The 25,318-nt window shown below is 42.2% G+C and overlaps 1 protein-coding gene across 3 annotated transcripts in view; it reads right to left on the bottom strand.

The window, feature by feature from the left end:
• Window positions 1-25,318, bottom strand: part of SH3BP2 (SH3 domain binding protein 2) — a 93,894-nt gene that overhangs the window by 68,039 nt on the left and 537 nt on the right. The window contains exons 1-4 of one of the 3 annotated variants that reach the window (XM_040592617.1): window positions 24,646-24,760; window positions 21,247-21,364; window positions 7,452-7,550; window positions 7,090-7,157 (exon numbers count right to left, since the gene is read on the bottom strand). In XM_040592617.1, the coding sequence (XP_040448551.1) occupies window positions 7,090-7,103 (14 nt within the window). In that variant the 5' untranslated portion in view covers window positions 7,104-7,157; window positions 7,452-7,550; window positions 21,247-21,364; window positions 24,646-24,760. Of the gene's footprint in view, window positions 1-7,089; window positions 7,158-7,451; window positions 7,551-9,300; window positions 9,378-21,246; window positions 21,365-24,645; window positions 24,761-25,318 lie in introns of those variants that run through there. The other 2 variants (XM_040592627.1, XM_040592637.1) reach the window with 2 other exon arrangements.

The following is a 25,318-nucleotide window of genomic DNA, read 5'->3' as shown; positions in this document are numbered from 1 at the left end:
CTTTACTGCTTTCAATAAATGCAAACGCTAGTCTGTAATTGAAAACATGTCTATCACGAGCTCTATTTGGATCAGGAGTATACATTGTGTATGAGTGTCTGAGAGGGATGAACTAAGAGAAACAAGTGATTTTTCTCCTTTTTTTGAGGGGACCAGTCTTCGATGTTTTTTGATGCGGGGAATAAAACTCTTACCAAATCAATGTGGTACCTTCCCTGTACCCCTCAGTTGTTGTCCTATTTGCTCTTTGTCCTGGCCAGAGCAGGACTGGCCTTAGCTCCCATCTGCTTCCTTCTTTTTTCCTTCTTTCCTTTTGGAAGAACTGAGCAATGAATGGCTCTTCCTCCTTTTCAGTTGCTTCCAACAAGCATCCACACTGTTAAATTCGAAGAAGACCTTCTATATAAAAGCTCTGGAAGGAAAAAGGAAGATGTGGTCTGACTGCTTCTATCATGTCACTAACATTAAAATAAAAAAGGACCTGCTGCCTAAGGAATCATACCAGTTACCAGAAGAAAGGAATTCTTTGGAAATAAAACTGTAGAAGCCAGAAGGAAGTTGTGCAACTGTCAGTGGTGAAGGCAGCAGTTCTCATAACACAGCAACAAGCTAGAGACGTGTCCTGAGTAATAACATCTCATCAAGATGTGTCTGAAACCCTTGTTATTACAGCCCCTGGTAACTAAGTCAAGTCCTCCAGGCTGCAGACAGCCAAACTGTGTAATTACTAGGAATGCTATCACAGGTATTTTTCTTTTTATAGTGTTTAGAAGTCTTTGAAAAGGATTAACAACCCTACGAAGAGGGTAATTATTATTTTCTCTACTTGACAAACCAGGAAAATGAGATATGGAAACTCTAAGTGACATAAACAAAATGGTCCATGTTATAATTAAGAGATCAGAGTTCCTACCTTCAGGGTCAAGTTGCTGAATTACTTTATGTTTATATATTATGTACACTGGATTATTTTTGAAGACAGTTTAAAATTACTCTTGACGCCTGAATTTTCCTTCTGGTTCTGTCACTGGTCTGTTTAACAAAACGCAAAAGGCATACGTAAATCAAGCCACACCTGCCTCACACTTACAATTGCAGCCTTTAATCTGCTGATGACTAGGAAGTTTCTGAGTTCCTATGATGAAAAAAGTTTAACAGCAAATATCATTGCCATTATATATACTTTTATATTTATACAGATGTATGAACGTCAAGAATTGGGAAGTTTACTCAGGAGTGACAAAGCAGAAGGAAATGGGCAAGGGACTTCACAGAGTTGCTCACTCTATTGAGATATGGTAAGTGTGGGAGATATATTTCTGATTTTGCCTGGCAACAAAGCACATCCTATACTTATTGCACTACAAGATTTGAAGCAGCATCAGTGAATGTTCTGTTCTATGAGCAGCAAGGGTTTTAGTTACTACATGCATTGGGAAAGATTCACACTGATCTAAATTCAGTTACACCTCTGATCACATGATAATGTGAAATTTCTGTTCTCTTTTATTCTATATAAAGTATTTAATAAATGGACTACTCTAATACATTACTGTCTTCTGTAAGACTGTGACAAATATCTGTCCTTTTGTAATTTGTTTTCTCATTTTATATCAATATATATAGTTGTGTATATAACTACATTATATAACATTACATTTGTAAAATTTTATAAAAACTTGTAAAATCCTAATACATAATACATAGTAATATATATTAGATTGTATAATTTTAATACATTATAAGTCTCAAATGAATTTTGAGCCAACACATTCAAGACAGCTGTGAGATAAATTGCTGTCAGACAGTTATAATTCTGAATATATGATCCAAAGATCAACAGTTTCTTCATAGACAGACAGAAGTTCTGTACTAGCCTTTTTTTATCTACCATGTAATTAATCTGGCTGATACAGTCTATCTGCACCTGTACATGTTATCTTCTAATGCAGTGAAAAATGTACAGCCGTGCTTTTCATGGTCTAGAGCTCCACTGTGTCTGTGCATCCTGTGACCTGGGATCGTCCACAGAAACTCCAGGCTCCATTAACTTACTGTCACCCTGGGTAGGATTGGTGAAAGAAAAAACAACCTTCAAGCAGATCTAGGAAGAGATGTGCATTACCAAAGGCAAGGTGAAACTTGCTATGTCATGTAACTGGAATAAGCACAGCATGTTGGGGTTTTTTTTGCAAATCTGACATGTAGAGTCACATTAGCAGATGCTGAGATTAATCCCAGGATTTTACAGCATTAGCAAATGATTACTGCAAGCATTGGCTAACATCAGGCCCACATACGCTTGTGAACTTTTGAACTAGGGCAGTATGATATTTCAGTATAACCACAGCCAAAGACACATAGAATGACATGTCAGGAACCGTATGCTTGGGGTGGTGATTTCTCACCAGTCAATCATCAAGGCAAGGGTAAAGAGCCACTGCGTCCTAAGAAGTGAACACCGTAAGTGCAAGGTTTGTGGTGATGACTCTTTCACATTCAGGGTGGGAAGTGTTGTACTGATGATTATGACTCACAAGGAACTGAAATTTTTTTGCTGTGAGTTGGCTTAATGATAATGTAAAAGTAAATATTCTGGAAACTGAAAGAGGCAACAATAAACTCTTGAATCTCAGGTGTGAGTCTTTGACTGTGATCAGCATCTCAAGGAAGATTACAAAGCTCTATAGACAAAGAACCCTTCTTAGCAGAGTGAAGCATGAAACATCTTTTCACCAGCTTTTCTGCCCCGTAGGTAATCTGCAGTGAAAATGTAAGAACCGAGGGCTTTCCAATACTTGTCAGTATCAATAGGGCCTCTAAAGGCAGTCGCATTTCCTCTTGGTCTATGACAAAAGACATGAGCAGCTTTTGGGTGGCACACAAATTGGTGGGACAGAAACTCCTGGTGCTGCATGGCCTACTGTTGCCAAAATATCTGGCTCTGCCTCATTTAGCAGCTCATCAGCACCATTCATCAGTACAGTATCATAGCAGGTCATCATTCCTCAGCAGCAACAATAGAGACTTACAAGTAACTGAGTGCCTTATCCTGAGGGCTCCGCTGCCAATAAGCACGATCTCTGTCCATGTAGGAGCAGGGATTGAGCTCCTCTCTCAGAGAGAACACATAGTGCGGCTGTCTACCTGGGGACCACAGCTGTCCATGGTTACGTGCAACTTCAAGTCAGAAACTCAGGATGCCACAGGAAAATCCACTGAAAATGAGACTATTCCTTCATCATACAAAAAACCCGCAAATAAGCAATAAAAAACCAAAAAAGCTACAATAACCTCACTGCAGAGAAGCTGAAAGCAGCTGTGGGCTGAGGCACTGTGGCTGGAGAGCGCTCACATGCCACGTTTGTGGTACAAGGCAGGCTGAAGTACAGGCATTTGCTGCACATATGCTGCGGTGGGAGCTGGTCTCCATCCCGGGTGACTGTGTGCACATACAGCCACGTTGCAAATCTGCACTCTCAGAACAGAATGCGGTGTACTGATACAAACCTTGTGGTAGTTACTGTGGTCCAAACAGAGCAACATTTTAAACTTTGTCTAAACAAGGGCCTGCGATTCATACTGACGCAGAAATCAGCCCCAGGGCTCACGTAGGTATAGGGGTATAAAAGCACCACCTAAACCAGTGGTAAAGGTGCTAAAATTTATTTCAGAGCTGCAAATAACATTGTATTAGCAAAAGCATTTTTGCCTCCTTTTATGACTGTCAGTTGCTTCCACCTGGACTGTGACCAGTGTGCGGGTAAAGCTGTATTTGCAAAGCATCCCTAATGGAGGCAAGAGGAGAGTGGGGATTTCAAACTTAGCTGATCTCTTCTATCTCCCCTGTATCAGCCATCACGAAGGAAACCATTCTTAACATTGAAGCCATTACTGGTTTTTTAGTTATTATTTCAGCAAGAATATTATAAATATTTAGGCATTACAGTGCAGGCTTTCATAAAAGCAAAAAAGATATCCCTTCCAAACAGCTAGTAAATTAATGACAGCAATAAAAAAGCTTATTACAAAAGATATTTTTTTACAGGGATAAAGACTAAAGCAGCACAGAAAGTGAGCGATACATGCTTGTTTAATGATTTTCTGCTTTTATATGCTTTATTCCCTCCCACAACAGGGGCCACAGAGCCCAGTGCACCCTCCCATGCTCTGCCGCCTGCCCCAGCGCATCACCAGAGTGCCATGAAGGCTTCGGGTACCAGGGCAGCGGTTCGCTGCAGCGCCTTGGCTTCCTGAGAACTCCTGTTTTTCTAATTTAGTATTAATCTGCCAGAACAGTCAGGCAAATATGGGTAGCACCTTTAAGTCCTTGCACTGCAAAATGGACTAAATGAGGTCCTATGGAGAAACAGTGCTTTCACAGGGGGGAGCCGTAGGAACGCAGCTATCCCCTCCTTCTCTAGTATGCTCTTTGTATACAAAAAATAACAAACCCCTGTTCAGTTTGTCTTTTAGCCCTCAGATGCATGTCTCTAGCTCTCCCCAGCATCTCTTGCAATGTTTATGCAAAGCACTGTGAATATGCATATTGATATATTTTCTTGGAAGGGAAGAGGCAAGTAATATCCCACTGTTAAAGGCCTTTGCTGCTTCAATGTGATACACAGCTGGGAAGGAGCAGCTGTGCTTTGTAAGAGCTAGGTAAATGCCATGAATCATATTTTGCTTTCTTTGCAACCACCATGAACAGACACAATGCAGTTGTTAACTTCTGACTTGCCGACGAAGCATGACTGGGTGGTGGAGTGGCAGGGGGGGCTGTGGGAACAGGGTTGCATACTGAATCAAAACACTCCAGCAGCTGCACACACCTCAGGTGAAGCCCAGCGCTGTGTCTCAGCCCACAGCACATGAAACACGAGGCTGCAGGTGCACCTCTTGCTTCCCTCCCTCCTGCCCTGCCACGCTCTGCTGTGGGGAAACCTCCATGGGACTTTCTTCCTTCCTTCCTTCCTTCTCTCCTCCCTCCCTCCCTCCCTTCCTTCCTCCCTCCTCCCCTCTCTCCTTCCTTCATTCCCTCCCTCCTTCCTTCCCCAGAAGATGCCTCCAGATCAGGTTGGTCTGTGGGTCTCACTCCTGCATTTTGACACTACAACCGCCCCCTAAGAAACAGCAAAATTCTAGCAACTCCAGCCCCCAGCAGAAAGAAGACGGCAAGCCAGGGGACAGAATGGTCAGTTATGGTCTTAGGCAAGGTCACAATAAACAGGAGGTTTGATGGGACCTCACTGGCACAGGACCTGCTGTGTGAGCTCCCTTCCCCTCCAGAGGCAGCTGGGCTGAAGCCAGAGACCTGCCCAGCTGCCCTTTCCGACACAGATAAGCAAGTGGTATTCATGTATTACTATGTTATCATATATTTTTTGTTTATATTGCAGTCAGGTCCCGGGAGAGTGTGGGACTCTGGCAAAGAGAAGGAAAGAAAAGATCATTGGCTATTTATGAAATAAGGCTTCTGATAACAAGTAGAACAGATTAGATTAGAAGCATGGGAAATACTGGACCTGCCATTTTTTCTGTGTTGATTTTCACATGCTTTCTATTTTTCCAAATACTAGATTTATTACTTTTTCCCAAAATATCGTACTGGAATGTAAGAATAGGAGGAGCATGTGTTCATATCACTACTGTGTTGTGTGTGTGTGTATATATAAGTACATTTACACATATAAGATTAGGGGTGTGTTTACACGGTGACTTCTAGTTCACAAACTTGGCATTCTTCCCCAGTAACTTTCTGCACAAGTGTGGGAAAACAATGAAGAACTTGTTATCCAAAATATGGTTATTCTAGAGAACTCTGCAGGTATTAATTTAATATATGGGCAGTTTAAGTAGCAAAGAAAATCTAGAAAACATTTTTCTGTAGAAGTACATTCAATGCTGAATAGCAATGGCTTAACTACTAATTTAAATTCCTCCTCTGCTTTTATTCAGCCTTTTCTTTATTCAGAGTTAACTGAAACATAATTTCATCTGTCTAAACAATATCAGCACAAACACCAAGTCCTCATCTTCTTGCAAAAACCTTTACTTAAAGAAAACATTAATTTTATGCTTGTGAGTAGCACAAACTGATTTCAAATGGGCCAATAATACAGAAATTGAAGCCTGTCTGTAATTTCATGAGTCATGTTCTGTAGATTTATTCAACAGGCAAAATCCCCACTGGACTGTAAAGAGGAAAGATGTTGAACAGGAGAAACAATATTTATTCAGCAAAGATAATGATTAGATAAATTCTTTCCATTAATTAATATAATTGGGTTTACGTTGTTTTACAACAGGGCAAAGGCTTGAAGAGGAGTCACAGATCCAATTTCCATTGTGCCCCAAGACTGTACGAGGTAAGGTAAGATTCAGCTGATAAAATAGATAAGATGGTGAAGAATCAAAGGAATGGAAGGGGATGGAAAAAGCCAGAGGATTAATTTGATGTCAAATCAGTGAATTTCAAAGTTCAAACTATCTAACCTAAGAAGAAATACATATGCGGTAAATACATAAAAAAACTAGAACGTATGAATACTTGGTGTATGTGACTCAAAGCACAGGGATTCTAGTAGCCTGAGGGACCATAAAATATCCCAAAGTCATGAAAGGTGGCATTTTTGAAGCGGGCTAGTGAACCTGCACTGAAATTTCTGTGGACACTTCAAACTTACTTTTTAATTTTACATTAACTATTCTGCTTTTAATTAAAAAACTTTCATTTTCATTTTTTTAATAAGTTAAAAAATAAAATTAATTTAATCTTACCATCATGCAAAGCAATTTTAATCCAAATTCTTGCACTCCAGCTACCTAATTTTTCTGACAATCACATCAGACTTACCATTTGCAGAGCTCTTGAGGAAATAAGCACAGAGCGATTATATGAACTAGAAGCTCACAACTAATGACACCAGAGAAAATTACATTGACAGTGACACCACACTCACCCCTGATCATATGGTACTTTTACAAGCAGTTTCAGGTCAGTGCAATCACAGCTAGAAATTACACTGGTGACTGCTGTGACATACGGACATACAGTGCATGTTACATTACATCTACATAAAACGGTACCTGAAACTTCCCATGCACTTCACAACAAATCCTTCCCAGGAAAACCCAGCATAAGCGGAAGCACCCACCTGGCGGGGAAAAATGACAGAAAGACAATGAAATGTCACAGTGCAGAGTTGGGCATCACAAAATTATTCTAATGATTAATAAACCCAAACATTAAACCTGAATCCACCACTGCCTTCCATAGGCAAGCAGAGTTACTAATTTTAAAGATTGTATCACCACAGCTATGGTTTCATGAAGATGAATCTTGTACACACTGTAGATCTGGACCACAAATGTGCATTTGAACCAAAAGAAAACTTCAGCGTGTGAGTGCTCCAGCTGAGCGACTCCACTAACTGGGTAGGAATTCTTACCTCATGAGGATCGACGCTCCATGTTAGGTGTCAAAGGCAGCCCCCAGAGAACCACACTGCAGCACACACAAAAGGTGGATGATGATGATAACAAGAGCTCTGTAAGCCAGGAAAAATGATAATGTCTTTACTATTACCGTTCTGATGAATATGTGGGAAAACCAAATGAAGCAAAATTCAAAACACACACAACCATACGTGTCCAGACACACATGCCTGCTATGCGGTCATGACCTAATGGTCACAGTTAGCATATATGCATATAGCACACCTGGCACATATGCAGGAACCCCTGTCTGTGACAGGCATGAAGCCTGGCAGGCTGTCCTGGATGTCCTACTGAGGCACGGTGCAGTTAAGCCATGACTGAGCACGGCAGGCTGACTGCAAAGGTGCCAACAGAAACCACTGATGCTCCCAGCCCCACGGGCAGAAGAAAAATTATCCAGAAAGTTTGTCTGCTATCAGGGGTGATGGATCCACAAGTCCTTCAACAGAGCCAAATGCAGCACTTTATAGGTCTCGACTGTATGATTGCTGGAACATTGGTACCAGTTGAAAGAGAGTGTTGGCTGAGTGATGTGATTCTCCTGGCAGGATCAAATTGTGCGAGTGTAATACAAGGAAAGCCTAACCAGCCTGCACATAGCATTTGGCCACAAACAAGCAAAAGAAGGGCTTAATTGCTCAGTAGTTTATCCTTTCTCCCACCACTAGACATTTTACCAGTTTATTTTTAAAGCACTTCCTGCTTTTCACTTACTGAGTTACATTAATGAGGTGGTGGTATTGGCATTTGAGGATGTCTCACAGAATCAATCACTTTGAACCATACAGGAACCCTTGCGTATGTAAGGGTCATGAGATGAAATTATTTTTGAGCAGAAGATACAAAATAGCTGTGTTCCTGTTGGGGATGCTGGGGAGCCACTGAACCTCAAAACCACACAACCTGGACAAAGACCAGAACTCCTCTACAGACTGGGAAGGAAATGTGTGATATAGCATATCAAGGTCTCCAACCCTGAAGAACAGAAAAGTGCTGTGAAAACGGAGTAGAAAAGTCACAAATTCCACAGTTTCCCTCTGCTACCATCCACTTCCACAGCACCAAACAAGGAAGCAAGAAAACTGGTAAAAATACAGGAAAGATCTGATTGACCTCTTCAGTGTCAATCTATTATTTTAAAAGATACTTTATTAAAAATCTCACAGATACCATTTAGAACTGAAGATGGCCACCAGCTGGCAATGTTGATGTACCACTCCATCAAACCAAGTTCAGTATTTTACTGAAACTGATGAACAGCAGCTGAGGTTGGTTTTTTTTTTAACAATATCACTTCTCAGCTTCTTCCATAATCTATCTGACTTCTCAGCAGTCAGATGGACTTTTTTTTTCTCATTCTTTTTAAAATAAAACAATATTAAGTCTGAATATACATCAACACATTCGGTACTATCATAATAATAGAAGGGAAGTGACTGAGAGCTAAAAATGAAAGAGTTCAGGACAGAAACAGAAACCTGAGCAATTGTGGGAAAGGACATCAGATTCAGGCTGCCAGTATGAACTCAGACAAATGATAAATTCAGTTTCAATGGCCTTCCCATGGTAAGTTTAAGTTAGCTGGTTTTGAAGCCGAGGTCAGGCTTATTTGAAATGACATAAGAAGAAATCTGTGAGAGGAAGAACTGAATCTCTGGTACCGAATTTGCCCCCTTCTCTAGAACAAAAGTTGGAGTTTTTTCCTACCTTGGCTACAGTAAATAGCATTACTAAAAACACGGTAGCTTTTACGGGTAGTAAAGAAGGAAACCGAGAAGCAGCGTGTATAATGTAACATACATTATGGGAAAATGATGACACAGATGAAACTTGTGAAAGCACGTTCTCCTATTGATGTGAAAGCATTTATTTGCGTTGCATTTTTGATTCACCTTTATCTTCTTTCTAGAGAAAAACACGTGGAAATAGTATGGAAAAATGAGTGATGTTGTTAGAATTTGTTTATGAAAACAGAACTGTGTGTTTTTACAATTAATAGCTATTAGAACAGATTTCATTTTGACTCACGATGTTCTTTCTGACACACACACCCACACCCCCCACCCCCCCCAATTTATATCGAGATTAAATTTCTCTATTTGGGGCCCTTTACATTTTAATAAATCTGCTTTTCTCTGCTTATATTTTGTTAATTGTCCCTCAATTCCTCTTTATTCAAAGCTTCCTATCACTGAAAGGGAAAAAATACTTACTTACTTCTGCAAACTATTTGAAAAGCAGATGAAGTGTGCTAGGTAACATTATTACTGCTAAGTAATAACAATTTGCAGTGTATTTCTACTGAGCCAGATAAACATTCTATAATTTTCTTAGATGTAAATCAATAATTTGAGTAAATATTAATGTCCAAGAAATGTTAAATGAAATCCACAGCAGTTTCCTGGTAATTGCACCAGTTATGATGGATGTTTTGTTTTATTCAACATTTTATAAAGGGCTCTACTGAACACATTTATTAATCAGGCTATAGGGATTTTCCTTCTTTTTTGTACTGAATTAGAAAATTCTTGGGAGAGTGGGGTTTGTACAAAGATGAGGCAAGTCAATTTATTAGCCTGGGGTGACAAACTTGGTAAAGACTGTGTGTACTTCCTTTTACTTTACTGAAAACCAAACATGTCAGAGTCCCCTGTTTAGATCATAAAAAGTACAAAAGTGAGACAGAGAAAAGGAACAATTGGTAATGGGGAAACGTTTACAAATCTTACTGTAAAGTATGATTTGGACCTCTTTGTATTACAGCTTTCATACAGCTGTATTAAGACACAATAAAGATGGAAATAACTTATGTTTTGAGAAGGACATCAGGTCAATAAAAGTCTACAGATTACCAGAATTTGCTGGTTTCATTTCTTGAAGCCCACTGAGAATTTTACCAAGAAACTACTACGAAAGTACTCCTGTAAATACTAAAATCCTATTGACTGGACGTAAATAAACCTCCCACAGGCTTGCTTTCTTGTGACTAATCTACTTTGAAGATTTTTCACTGTTTTTTTTCCTGCTAACCCCTAGAGTAATCTTCCTGTCCTTCTTGGTTTGTGATTTTTTGGGTGGGAGTTTTAGTTTGTTTGTTTTGCCTTACAAAACTTACCAGAGAAGCATAACCAGAAAGCGATCTTGGATCTGATCATAATGTGATCTTTTTATCTTGGCTCCCAGCTACGTGGAGTTAGAACCTTGATCTATGGTGCTCAAGTAACACGTAAAGAGCCTCTGGAGCCCTGGCCTCTTAATGGACTTCTGGGTACTACTTGAGTAAAAATTGATTAAAAAGTATTATTTCAGAGTTCAGTTTCAGTTTCTCTTCGGTGCAGTGACTCCCAGGATTTCTGAAGTAAATGGGTACAATCCATAACTTTTTGGTATGAAAACTGTTTCAAACAAGACTCGATAATTATTGGCAGATTGAAATATATTGTCTTAGATTGAGTTGTGATACACACAAAATAAACCTGAAAGCCTGAGCTCAATAACTGATTATCTATGGCTCCAGAGTAACTAAAAAATTCCATAGTACTCTCAGCAGAATGAGGGACTCCACTGAATGTACAGATTGATGCACTTTATCATCAAGATTTCTCCAGTATGTTGTATCAGGTTTGTACTACATTTGCAAAGACTGTGTGTGTGTCTACACATGCACACAGTGTGAACTAACACCATATAACCAGCTCCTATGGTTGTAATATGATTTCTATTTCTATGCAACTTTTTATAATACCATGTAAACAAAGTTTTTACTTGGGAATGTTTATATGAGAAGGTTTTTTCTTTTAAAAGCCTTGTAAATAACTTTCAGGGAAAATCTGTGTTTACATGGAAATGACACACTGAGGCAATGGGATCTTCTGTACCTTGCAATGACCCCAGTGGGCACATTAGCACCTATGAAAGACATCTGAGATGGACAGATCAAAGGGAATACAAACGAACAACCTGTTCTCACAAAGATCCCAAGTTACAGAAACACAGGACTGCTGGCATCACCCTGGCAAATGGCACAGGAATAAGAAACAGCTGGACCTCCATGCTCTGTAAGAAATAACTGATACCACAGAAAGGAGTAAGAAAAAACAAAATGCTGAAAATTAACTGTAAGTTATCTCCTTTTTTTTTTTTTTTTTTTATCTTGCTTTCTGTTTGCTGTTGGTTATGGGAGAGAAGCACTAGGTGTTCCAGCTTTACCACCAAGCAGTACAGTATTTTTCTGCAATCAGCTGCACTGAGTAAGCAGAGCTATTTTTAAATCACCAGCCACCTCGTGCAGTAAAGCAATCATGTAACTGCAAGTCATGCATACCGCAGGGAATCACTTCTCCTGGTTTGCAGTGTCATACAAACGGGAAAGGCATACAAACAGTGTCCTATAAATTTTCAAGAGTCTATGACTAAGTCTCAGGTCTCAGTTTCAGACTCTGTCCTTACCCATAACAAGAAGTTCTCTGAAATTTTCCCACAGTTGCACCAACATGGTTAAGTCCAGGTTCAGTCTGACTTCCTCAGTGGCGAGAAAATATCAGCAAGTCATGCGTACAGCTGTGGCAGCCACTTTCCTGGCTCACACATCAAGAACTAAACTAGGGACCTCCGGAACAAGAAATGTGACACACTTGAGCACTGAACTCTCAGTGCTCAAAGTGCCATGTTACAACTTCAGCTTTTTCTTAATTGACACACAGACATAAATGCTCGCTGGGCTTTGTTACACAAATACAACTGAAAACAAAGTTCAGAACAATGCAAACTGGAAGAAATCAAATGCCACATCCTACAGCTGTATGGTTCCTTAATTTCCCAGTAAGCGTCTAGGAAACAATGTACCTGGTTCACTAAATAGACATTAAATAGCCTGACTGTTGTATGTAAATCAGCATGATACAAGAAGAGATACTCAACTAAATATTAACGTGACTCACAGATTAACATGAAAGTTGAGCGCATCAAAGCAGACACGTGCTTTACAGGGGTGTGCTAAGGGAGCCTGGCATTATTTATGGAAGGATACGCACACAGCAGGATGTCACTGCATATATTCTGACCTCCTGACATAAGTTTATTAATGTTTGACATCAGCTTTTAGAATTTTAAATGGAAACACTAGAAAAATGACAGTGATAAATGTTGCTGATCCTCTCGGTATATATAGGTTAATAATTTTCAAGGATATGGCAAATTTTCAACTTTCACTTCTCCCAAAAATGGTGCAACACACAGAAAAGCAACAGCAAGCAAAATAATCTAAGCTTTTATTGGGGAAAATAAAATAGAGCAAATGCCATAAGATCATTTCTGTTATTCTGTGCTATTAGCACCAATTCAGATACTAAGATAAGCAAGCTCCTTGTAAAAATTTGTGGATTTATTCCACTATGAAGTTGATTGGCTCCTGTGCACCCTGATCTCCCACTATCCAGTCTGCTTCTCTGTTAGCACGCTCCTGGGTGTCTTTTGTGGATAAAATGACTACATCTTTAAAAGCATATGAGGGGCTTACTTGCTTAATGGTCAAACTATATGCACATGACTCTGCTAATGTTTTTCCTCTTCCAGTAGCCTCGTTAGCAGCCTTCTATTAAGGAAAAGTGTGCTGAAGGAAGGAGTTATATGCCGAAAACCATGTGCCAGGGCACGTGCTATGTGCCTCAGGTTATAATCATGGAATTTCAAAGGATACAAAGCAGTACTTCCATTATTTTTGATACCTTAACAAAACAAAAAATACCCCAGCCTCAGCACCACAGGGCTGTAGGACAAGCTCTGAATTCAGGGTTTTAATATAGTCCTGTTCTTAATATGCGTAGAGATGTTCCAGCATCAAGGAGCTTTAAAGGTCTCTGGCTCATTCATCCCAGTCCACTAACAGGAGGTGGCCTGCCAACCCAGTGCTGTGGGTGTCAGCAAGAGCAGGCTGGCTGCACCGGGGAAGATGACCAGGAACCAAGGGGGACAGTGAGGCTGACAGGGGCAGCATCCTCACCCATGAAAGCCGCAGTCCCGCACGGCCCAAGACAGAAGCACCGAGCAGCTCCCCTGGCAAGAACCAGGGTCAGCCATCAGTCAGGTGTTGGTGAGGCAAGCTGGGGTGAGTGAGGCAGGGTCAGGACCAGCAAGGTGCGTGGCTGGGTGCAACAGGCACCCCTACAGTGCTGCTCAGGCAGGGACCAAGGCTGTTGGCCTGAGCTTAAAAACAGCCCCTGCTGCAGAGCTGTTGGTCCCCCCCACATCGCTGCAACAGCCGGTTATGTAGGCAATACTGCTTGAAACTGAAAAAGTTAAAAGCTCCTTGGATAAAAACTAGGGACGTGAACCAAATGATGGCTGGTAGATGTACACTTTTTAAGCTATGTTAGATTCATATGACCCATCCAATGCTTGGATGTTGCACCACGCGGCCTGGGAAGCAGGGCAATCTGCCAGCCTGATTTCACAGGTGAAAGATGGGTGAGGGGAGCCTGTTCTCAGCACCTTTCCATACGCCCCCCCTCACTACAAGCCTCCACAGGGTAGCTGGGTCATTTTCTCCACTTCAGTGAAGGAGGAAAAATATTGAAAAAACAGACTTTTTGAAGGGTTTGCTCCATGTAAATGACAAGATGGCTTCTGCGTATTAGCCAACTACATCACGCTTTGGATCACCACCAGCCAAGAGCATGTATTTGCATCAAACACAAGTGGTGCAGGTATTTTCCAATTTGCTTCCATACCAGTTGCTACATGCACACATCTTCCCATCTTATCTTCTGCAAGAATCAAATAACTTCATATTACTTTCAAAAGGGATGCACATGCCAGGAAAATGAACTGCGCCTCTCACACAGATTTGAAATCAAGAACCATAAATGGCAGACATTTATTCAAATTACTCAGCATCACCCTTCTGAAGTAACAGTACTAACACGCTTTTGCCACTTCTCATCATACTGAGCATGCAACACTTTGAGAAAGGCATCGCTTCCCCATTCTACCACTTAGCTCCACCACATCTCATAATGTACTCAGCTAAACCTATCCAGCCTATGGACAAGCCAAATGAGGCATAGTCACTGCAAGGCTGACACTCCCAGAGGGCTGGGGGAGAATTGTGGACATTATCCATCTCCACACCTGCATACGCCTCTGTACACAAGGAAAGAGGTAGAGAGATTCGGAGAGGCTGGCGGGGTCCTTTTCCACTATCTGCCCTCATGAACCCTGCAGACACCAGGTTTCTTTGTAAGACTAAGCTGTAGCAAGACAGATATGGACCAACTCAGCATCAGGCTGACTCCTGGCAAGGGTGACACCATTTGTGCACTGGTGAGGAATAGTCCATGAAATTCCAGGCGGTCCCTGCAGCACCCCAGGACAGACCAGCCCCATGCTGAACGGGCAGCATGGGGCTCACGAGCTGCACGACAAACTGGGACAGCACTTCACTGCTCCATGCAAAAGCATCTCTTCTTTCCAAAATGGGGCACCTGAAGGAGCACAAGACTCTCAAACCGCTCCCCACCCAGAGCAGCCAGGAAAGCCCTTTATATCACAGTGGCTCTCACACAATGCACATGAAGGCCAGTTTCTCAACTTCGTTCGCCTCTGCCCCAGTTTATTGAATCCCTCTTCTGCAATCCCACATACAGACGGCTGCAGGAATAAATACATAGGGATCACCCCGGGGATAACATTATTTTGAATGTCATGTGCTCTGCCAGAAGAGCTACAGAAAGGCTGCTGACATGATAGGTATCTTGGTTCCCTTGTGGCAAAAACATCCCATAGTTGTTATGGCGATATGCTGGTAAATTTTGAAGATGCTGCTCTGGGAAAGACTGGTTCCATTTGGCTTATATTGCCCTGCAGGAAACATACTTCTGAGAATTTTGCTGAGGTTGGAGACATTATTAATGAAGATGGGAAAAGGAGAGGCTGGAAAAAGTCTTTCAGTTGTAATCTGTTAGTATAGATTGACATTAATCCATGAGTAAACCTGGGAAACAAACAAATTCCATTTTCTAACTATTCTAACCACCATTTTTTCTATTAGCAGTAATCATAAATGAATTCTGGTCCTATTATTATCAGACATTACATCTATGAAATTGCCTGTGTATTTGTACTTTTTTCCAAAGTCTTTTCAGTGTTTCCTAGCTCAAACATTTTATGCTTCTTCAGCTCATAGTCTTTTGATGTTACATGCAACTTTGAACAAATTTTGGTATCTCACTGCTTCAGGATTCCTCATTCCGAAATAGTGGAAAAAATCCTTGCCTGCTTCTGTTAAATGAAAACTGCAAGAGCCATGTAAATGCTATAAAACACTGGTGTCCTCCCAACGTCTTCTTTGGAACGACACTTTGCCACTTACTTCTTGGACTGGGTCTGGTTAGGATGGAGGTAATTTTCTTCACAGCAGCCCTTACAGTGCTGTGGTTTAGATCTGTGACCAAACCAGTGCTGATAACAGACCAGTGGTTTAGCTGTTGCTGAACACTGCTTGCACAGCACCAAGCCTTGCTCTGCTTCTCACTCTGCACCTCTAAGGAGCAGGTTAGGGGTGGGCAGGAGGTTGGGAGGGGACACAGCCAGGACAGCAGACTCCAACTGGCCAAAGGGACTGTCCATACTGTATACCATGATCAGCAATAAAACTGGAGGTGGGTGGTGTGTCAAAAGCAGCCATTGCTCAGAGGCTGGCTGGCCGTCGGTCTGCGGGTGGGAGGTGATGAATGACTGCCTTGGCATCACTTGTGTGGTTTCTTTTTCTTTTTTTCCTCTTCCCTTATTACACCGTTATTACCTCAGCCCACAGGTTTTTCTTGCATCTGCCCTTCTGATTCTCTCCCTGGTCCTGCTGAGGAGTGGAGCGAGTGAGTGGCTGGGTAGGGGCTTACCTGCCAGTTGGGGTCAGCCCACCACACTCCTCTAGTACCTCTGAAAATCAATAACACCCAAAGCACATTTTCTTCCTCAACTACTAATCAATCATTTGGCTACTCTCATTATCACACAAATGAACTCCTTCACTCCACTTCCTTTAGGTTTACAGGGAAACTGTATTTTTGCCTACAGGAAAGAACTATGGACCAGTCTGGCAAATTCATAGCTTTTCTTTCATTCTGAGACACTTCCTGGATAGCTCACAGGAAATAAGAGATGGGGCAGATTGTGTTTCATTTTTTAAAGCTGTTGGGTAAGCTAATGGCCATCCCCATCGTTTCAGAAATCAGATAATAAACCCTACTACAAAAAGCTGTTTTATCTATAAGTCTCAGCAGTGATGGTGCAAATGTAATAAATAGTCTGTGGATACAATAGCAGCAAAGTTTGTAGGGAGAGACAGACCAACTAATCTGAGGAAGGAGAGGTGGTCTCAAAAGGTCTGTTTTTTTCCAGCTGTATCAGAGGATCTAACAAAAAGTCTCTCACTCCAAGCCATACCTCTCTTGTAACAACATCTTTAAGTTTGTTAAAAAGGTGTAATTTCAGTAACAGGAATATTTCTTAAGTCAGTTACATGAAAACCATGACTGGTGGAAATCCTTAAAGTTCAAAACCGGTATTTCTGAAACTAGTGCTTTTAAAGGTGTTGGTGTATTTGCACACACTTGAACTGGAATGTCACAGTTACACTAAATATGACTGACTTAAGACTAGCTCCCAAAGAAGCCAGTATGTAGAGTATTCCAGTGTAGAGATCATTTATTATTTTGTTTATGCAAGGCCTAACATAGTTAACTTTCTCACAGCTGACTTCTAAGCATTTCAGTCATAAGCAGATAAGAGTATCAACAGAGAAGTCATAATAGGTCAGATACTGATGTCATTCTGTTAACTAGTTTTAAGTCAAAACTTTATGTTGTCAAAAAATTAAGGATAAGTGAAAACTGAGTATGAACTTAATTCCATGGACCAAATACTTCATATTCTGCAGCCTTTTTCAAGCATCTGCAACAAGTCACTATTATCATTACTGCAAGGTTCAAATGGCAAAGCAAACTAAGATGTTACAAGACTTTGTCAAAGTCAAGCAGCAAACTCAAGGGAAGAGAGACTAGAAATCAGTGTAAATCAATTCTCAAATTCTATTCTCAAACTCACTCCACTAGATGGTGGCCTCTCTATTTGTTCAGTTAAATATATTTGTAGTTCTCATCAGAATATTTAATCAAAACCATACATCCAGGATTCCCTGCAGTCCCTCCTCTACAGCTTAGGGCAAAAAGACAGTATAATTATTTTGACAAATAAACAGTCATCTGCCCCAAAATATACAATAGCCCAGCAAAAATCACAACATATTGCATAAATATGACATAATTAAATGGAGAAAGCACTTCATTTAGAGCCAAAAAGATTTATTCTTGTTGAAACAGGCATATTGCACTGTACCAGAAGTGTAAGTTCCTGTGCCACTTGGTGGTATCTCAGACAAATTTAGCCATGAAAAATAGCCGTGGTGGCTTTTTTTCAGGAGTTACCAGTTTCAACAAATGTTATTTCTTCTTACGGTTTCCTGATTTAAACTTCTATAATCCACACATATCTGCATGTCTACTTTAGACTCATTTGTTGTGCTAAGGCTGAACAGATACTGGTACCCAGACTCCTCAGAAATACTATTTTTTCATGTTCCATGAATTCTGTTTGAGAGCAGAAAGTATCATAATGCACGTCTGCTTCAAGTGTGATGGACAACGCTTCTACTATTAAGAACATGCTTACTCTTGCTTATAACAAAAATATATTCAAACAAGAGCTGAAGTTTTCAGCATCTGGTATCTATAGGGCATTATTTCTTCATGTCAGTCTACAAAAGAATACATTAATGAAATTCAGCTGCAAACTGCTTTTCCCTGTCCTTCCAGGATGATTGATGAATTTTCTGCTTTATAGATGGACCTCCAGAAGGACACTACCATGCTGTTTCTTACCTCTCAACCAGATGCTAATCAGAATGTTGGTAAATGTTGTTATTTATGTGGAAATGGCATGGTGTGTGGGAAGGGAGTAAATGGCGTACAAGGAAACTTCCACTTTCTTGTTCTATTTCATTAATTCCTCCCAACCTTTCTTCAACTTTCTAGTTCTGAAAACTGTTTCACCATCTAGTACCATGCTAAGAAATGGCCAATATTTCTTTTTTCCTGATTTATGTACAGATTTTCTACTTGACTACAACTTCTTTTGATGTTCCCAATAGGCTTAGGAAATTACCTTTCCCAATCATCTTTTTAAAACAAATATTTAAAACCCAACCCATTTATATCAAACATTTATCTAATCAAACTCCAATGGTCTGTTTGCTCTCTAGGTCAGAAAAGCTAAAGAACAGAAATGTGTAAACTGATTTTGTCCTAGTTAGAATGAGTGGTCTGGATCTAAGGCACCATGGAGCCTGCATTAGGAAGGTTTATTACACAATATTAATGTATAAAATAAATCCATAAACAATTAGGTTTCCACCTGCAGCCTCTTGTTTCCACTCTTACAACTGAATGCCTGGCATTTAGTCATACTCAGTAATTTTATACTGCTTCCCTCCAAGTTTAGCTTTAAAACTGTCTGGGCTTTGAGGAAAGATGAATAATAGAAACCAGGAAATTCACAGCACTCTGTATTAATCAAAGCAGAAAATTCAATCACTATATATAGAATCCCCAAAGAATCTGTAATATGGATCATACGTTAAGAATGTCAGAGTCCAGGAGTGCTTCCTGCAACCCCAAAAAGGTTTGTCTGGAGTATTTCAAAGCATCAGTTGTTACATTAACAACGTCCTATGACAAATACAAGCCAGCGTATCCTGCACTGCTTACCAGGACTAGACATGGGCAAACCCCTAAGATTTATAAACTACAATCTCAAAAAAGCAACTTGCTTCTAAGTAGGAGTGGTAGCTGCAGCGGTCTAAGCCTGTCAGTATGAAAACTGTCTCTAGTTGCCAATAACCTGTGTTCAATGAACACAGAGCCTTTTATATTCCTGTAAATAAAACTACAGCTCAAAAATCAGTTATCTCATGATAGTTTCCTAAAGGACCAAGTATACTGCTCGGGATGTCTCAAATCAAGAGATAACATCAGCAACAAAAATAAATTGCAGTCTGCAAGGACAGACACACTGAACTGGTACTATTGTACCATGGAAAAACAAAAGAGAAACTGCAAAATGTAAAAATATCCAGAAAAAACAGGGCCAGAGATAGCTAAACACTTCAGGGGGGATACCCAGTACAGGACCAGCAAGCCTGCACAGGAAGGTGAATTGCAGCAAGGGTCTAAAGCATTGAAGAGTTACAAGGCGTAAGAGTTACAAGGGAAAAAAGGAGAGTTTACCAGCTTTGGAAGAAGTGGCAGACAGCTCTGGAGGAATATAAGGATGTTGTGAGGCTATGCAGGGTGACGATAAGAGAGGTGAAAACCCAGCTAGAACTCAGGCTGGCCACTGCCATAAAAGATAACAAAAAATGTTTTCACAAATACACTAGAAACAAAAGAAGGGCCAAGGACAATCTGCATGCTTTACTGGATGCAGGGGGGAACATTGCCACACAGGATGAGGAAAAGGCTGAGGTACTCCATGCTGCCTTTGCCTCAGCCTTTAATAGTAAGACCTGTCACCCTCAGGTTACTCAGCTCCCTGAGCCAGAAGACAGGGACGAGGAGCAGAATGAAGTCTTCACAGCCCAGGAGGAAACTGTCAGTGACCTGCTGCTTCACTTAGACATGCACAGGTCTGTGGGGCCAGATAGGATTCACCCAAAGGGTATGGAGGGAGCTGGCAGAGGAGCTCACCAAGGTGCTCTCCATCATTTACCAACAGCCCTGGCTCACTAGGGAGGTCCCAGAAGACTGGAAGTCAGCCAGTGTGACACCACCTACGAGAAGGGCAGGAAGGAGGATCAGGGGAACTACAGGTGCCAGGGAGCAGGTCAGCCTGAGTGCCATCATGTGGCATGTGCAGGACAACCAGGGGATCAGGACCAGCCAGCACGGGTTCATGAAAGGCAGATCCTGCTTGACAAAACTGATCTCCTTCTATGATACGGTGAGCCACCTACTGGATGTGGGAAAGGCCATGGGTGGTGTCTACCTGGACCTTAGTAAAGCCTTTGACACCATCTCCCACAGCATCTCCTGGAGGAACTGGCTGCTCATGGCTTGGGTGCCGTGCTGTGTGCTGGGTTAGGAGCTGGCCGGGTGGCCGAGCCCAAAGCGTGGTGGGGAATGGAGTTACCTCCCGCTGGTGGCCGGTCACAGGGGTGTCCCCAGGGCCCAGCGCCGGGGCCGGTCCTGTCTAATGCCTTTATGGATGGTGTGGGCGAGGGGATCGAGTGCACCCGCGGTCAGTTTGCAGATGGCACCAAGCCGGGGGGAGCGCGGCTGTGCCGGGGGCAGGGGGCTCTGCGGGGGGCTCCGGGCAGGCCGGGCCGAGGGGCCGGGGCCGGTGGGGTGGGGGTCCCCAGGGCTGAGTGCCGGGCCCTGCCCCTGGGTCACACCAGCCCCCGGCAGCTGTGGGCTGGGGGCAGGGGGCTGGGAACTGCCCGGCGGGACAGGGCCCGGGGGGGCTGGGCGGCAGCGGCTGGGCATGAGCCCGCAGCGTGCCCAGGTGGCCCGGGAGGCCAGCGGCGTCCCGGCTGGTGTCCGAAACGGTGTGGCCAGCTGAGACTGAACCATCTTAGTCCAAATAAATGTAAAAGAAACACTTCCTGGGGAAAAGCAAAAGGATTGCTTTTGATCTCACCAGTGTCGTGGCTCTTCATCCTGGTTTTCAGCCTTGCTGTGATTCAGAAACCAAGGTCCTGGGACTCTACCCTAAGCATCAAAACACTTTTCGGTTTTGACATCCTCCAAAACTCAAACTGTGAAAAAAAATGTGTGGAAAAGCCTACGTTAGAAATAAACAAAAACCATTCCAAATTTCCTAACTACACTAAGTATTGTTAAGTGTATAAACAGAAAACAAGAATGAAAGATCCAAATCAGAGCCTCAGTGCAGAGAGGTGGCTACATACATGTGTCATAGCAATGAGTTCAGCTAGTTTCGGGAATACTGAATGCCCTCAAGCCAACCCCTCAATGAGTGCCATTCCAATTGCAAAATATGTAGAACATTATATTATCAGAACATCCAATACAGGAAAGTGTACAAAGGATGTTTATCCCTTCCCACATAAGAAGTGTAAACATGGCCGCATCTTGTAATTATTGTTAATCTGTGAGTCCCCAAAACACTGACATTCTATTTGTTCACCATGAAAATCAGATTCTCACATGCACATAGAGCTCTAAGACAGGTATCTTTTGTAGCAGTGAGTATATCAGATGATTTAACTGGGGAAAATAAACCATTACAGGTTGTTACTCCCTCTTGCACTGCAAAATCAACATCAAAGGAAATGTGAACTGCTATTGAATATTTTAGCCTACAGCAGCAAGAGAATCACCTAACTAATCACTAATTTCTCATCAGTTCTGCTTAGGTAAATCAGCTCAAGGCATCATTAGGTCATAATTTACCCACCAGGATAATTAGTGGCGACTTAAGACAAGGGGGAAAACCACAGCTTGATTGACTGAACAATGCCTCGAGTTCACAAGTTAAAAATAGAGTTTCTTGCAAATTGAACCTACGTCACTATTTGGAAAAATGACAGACAACCTCCCACCCCCATGTTTTATAGCCTTGTCCACACAGAATTATGCTTTTAAATATAGAGACTCTTATGATTTGCACTAATGTTACAGAAGTGTAACTACTACATCCAGAGGAATTATTCTTATCAGCTCTAAAAATAACTCATGTTTTAAAATTAATTTTTAAATATACGTCTGTGCATACTTCATCTAACTATATTGTTCACCTTCCTTTCCTCCTGGTTTCCTAAGATCTGCTTCATCTCCTTTTTATTTCTAGGTAGTTATCACTTTTGTTCATACACTGTATGACACTTCTCATGCATTCTAACAGTTGGTTGTAATGTGCATAGAATTACTTAAAGTAACTGTCAATATTTCTTTAACAAAATCTGATTTGAGATTGAATTTTTCTGACATGACTTTAATATCCTGTTACACCCTATGCTGAGAAAGAGTTAAAATGAACTTCACCTTGTATTTCAACTTGAGACCAGTAAGGTATGGAAAATAGCTTTTGCCTTATATAAAGTAGTGCAGAGCATACCTGTTGTTCATGCAATTATTTGCTGACCGGAACTACCGGACTTAGTAAGCCTTAATTTGTTTGTCTAAAACTGAAAAAGGACAAACATGCTACTCCATAGGCCAGCTGTTCTGTCAGCAAAACTGCTGAACAGCACGCAAGAGGCAATCCAGGAAAAGCCAGGTACACTAAAAAACTTGTCTCAAGATGTGACTCATCCTTTGGCACCAGCTTCTTTTACTGAATTCCCAGGAATTCCTCTGTATTTCAGAACTGGCAAAAGGAAACAGTCATCTAAGGGCATTCCCGAGAACACAGGGGATCTGTTTCTTACTCAAGACTTACGCAGGTTGAATTTCCCTTAAGTCAATGGTGTTTTCCTCGGGGGAGTGCAGGCTTTATCCAAGGAACTACTCATATCAAATATTCAGTAATCAGTTGCAATCCTTCATTTTAATATACTGATACAATTACAAATATAACTGTATTATAAAGTATTCTTTCTGATAAGTAACTAAATTCCCTGATGTTTAGTCTGAGGACATCACTGCCCTATCTGCAGACAAGGAATTTTTAAGTTTACTTGCAGTTTGCTATTTGAACTGGCAGGAAACCAAACAGATTCATCTATTACTAGGGCTTCATTGTACTTTTCTACAAAATATTTTGACAACAAGCAAAAGTAATCTTGCTCCAATTTTTTGACTTAACTCTGACTGTAGCACAATGATGCTGAAAATATAAAATTAAGTCAATGTAGTTTTTTCACTTTTCCTACTAATGTATATGAAAACTATAAAGTGTGGGCACTTTAAAGCAGGAACTTAATTTTCTTCGCAGCAAAACCAGTGTCTTAAGGTTGTAGGACATAACTGTCCAAGTAAAAAGCCAAAAACGGTATTCCCTCAGCTTCCACAGATTTTCCACTGTTCTTAATCATGGGGCGTTTACATTAATTAAGTTGAAATAGCAAATACACCACAGATCTGTACTCTAGGCAAGTGTTTTAGCCTTTTCTGTCACACAGGATCTTCTACATATATAAAATTAAGTTATCTTTTTAGAAATAGCTAAGCTAATGGACCATTTTCAATGTATGACTCCTAACCTTTTGGATAACCCCTTCTAGCATAATTGAGGTGACAAAATAATGACTTTCCACCTCAAAAAAGCTGAACTGAATCGCAGGATAATTCATGTTGGGAGGGACCTGAGGAGGTCTCTAGCCCGAACTCCTGCTCAAAGTACTTCCAATGTTTGATTGCCCTTACAGGGAAATAGTTTTCCTTCTATTTGATTGCAACCTCTTGTTTGAGCTTACAACCATTGTCTTTGAGAAAGGCTGAAACATTGTATCTTGCGTTTCACATGCACCAGTACCACAAGGCTTCCCATTACCAGTGAAACTGAGTGTCTCGACTTTGAAGTTCGGTATCCTCTTTCATCACGTTCTGATTGCTGTGAATTTCTCCACACAGATTTTTCACTGCTATGTCTGTTTACTGTGACACCTAGGAGTAGCTCAGCTGCTAACACAGCAGGCTGCTCCCTATTACAGTGACTAAAGTCTTCTCTTTTTGTCCCCTCGCCACTTGCATGTGGTGATTTTCACTTGCTCTATAATCGGACAGACGTGCTTTTTGGTCCAGAAACATCTGCGACTGTGCTGAACCTACTGCAATGAGGCTGCGGGAACATACATTATTATACATGTGCATGCATACACACAGAATAAACATGTATAATAATCAAATGTCATCCGGCCTTTATTTTTGTACTTGCTTAAGATTTTTTCCTCCCAAGCTGTTCTACCAGTGTAACGTGGTCATAACTAAACAAATCCAAAAAAATACATGAGTCCAACTTCTCACACTCCCCTCCTCCTACGAAAAATACAAGACCAGGGTAACCTCTCCAATAGCTGTTACAGCCTCGGCTAATAGATTCTCTGTCTAGGCTGCTAATAGAAAAGTTATCCACCTCCAGGACGGCCGACAGGCACCCGGGTGTTCAGTGCCAGGCATCTGGTTTTGCTGTCATCAGCTCCACCTCCGCGTGCAATCCCGAGGGCACCAGCTGCACCCGGTGACCGAGTTTTGCTGACCAGGAGCTGCTGGCCTGCCCGAGGGCTCCCCTCAGCACCTGCGCAGGGGCGCTGCCTCTGAGGGGAGGCGCGCTGCCCTGCCCGCTCTCAGGCCTTCCCGTTGCTGCCGGTGCAGCCCCGACAGGCCGCACAGGGTTCCCCGGGCGCTCCTCTACTGCCGGGCCGGGCCAGGGACCCCGCCGCGCCCCGGGGCCAGGCCCGCGGGCCTGCCCGCGTCGCGCTTGCCCCAGCCCCGGGGCCGCTGCGGGAGGCGGAGCGGGGCGAGCGGCCCGGTCGCGGGGGTCGCCGCCGGCTGGGAAAGTCCCATCCCGGGCCCGGAAATTCCCGCAGCGGCTGCTGCTGGAGCGCCGCGCTACGGGGCTTTCGCAACGCGGGGCCAGCCCCGTCCGCCAGCGCCGCTCCGGGCCGCCCCTCTCCCCTCAGCGGCTTCCCGCCGGCCCCATCTTCACCGCGACCCCCCCATCCCCGGGCCCAGCTCCCCGCTCGGCGGCGCCTTCCGCAGCCCCCTCACCCACAGCCGCCCTCCCTCAGCGGCCCCTCGTTCGGCCC

Source organism: Falco naumanni, chromosome 1 (genome assembly GCF_017639655.2).
Source record: "Falco naumanni isolate bFalNau1 chromosome 1, bFalNau1.pat, whole genome shotgun sequence".
NCBI classification, from domain to species: Eukaryota; Metazoa; Chordata; class Aves; order Falconiformes; family Falconidae; genus Falco; species Falco naumanni.
Note: the sequence above shows the minus strand (reverse complement) of the source record. Positions and strands in the feature narration are given on the sequence as shown.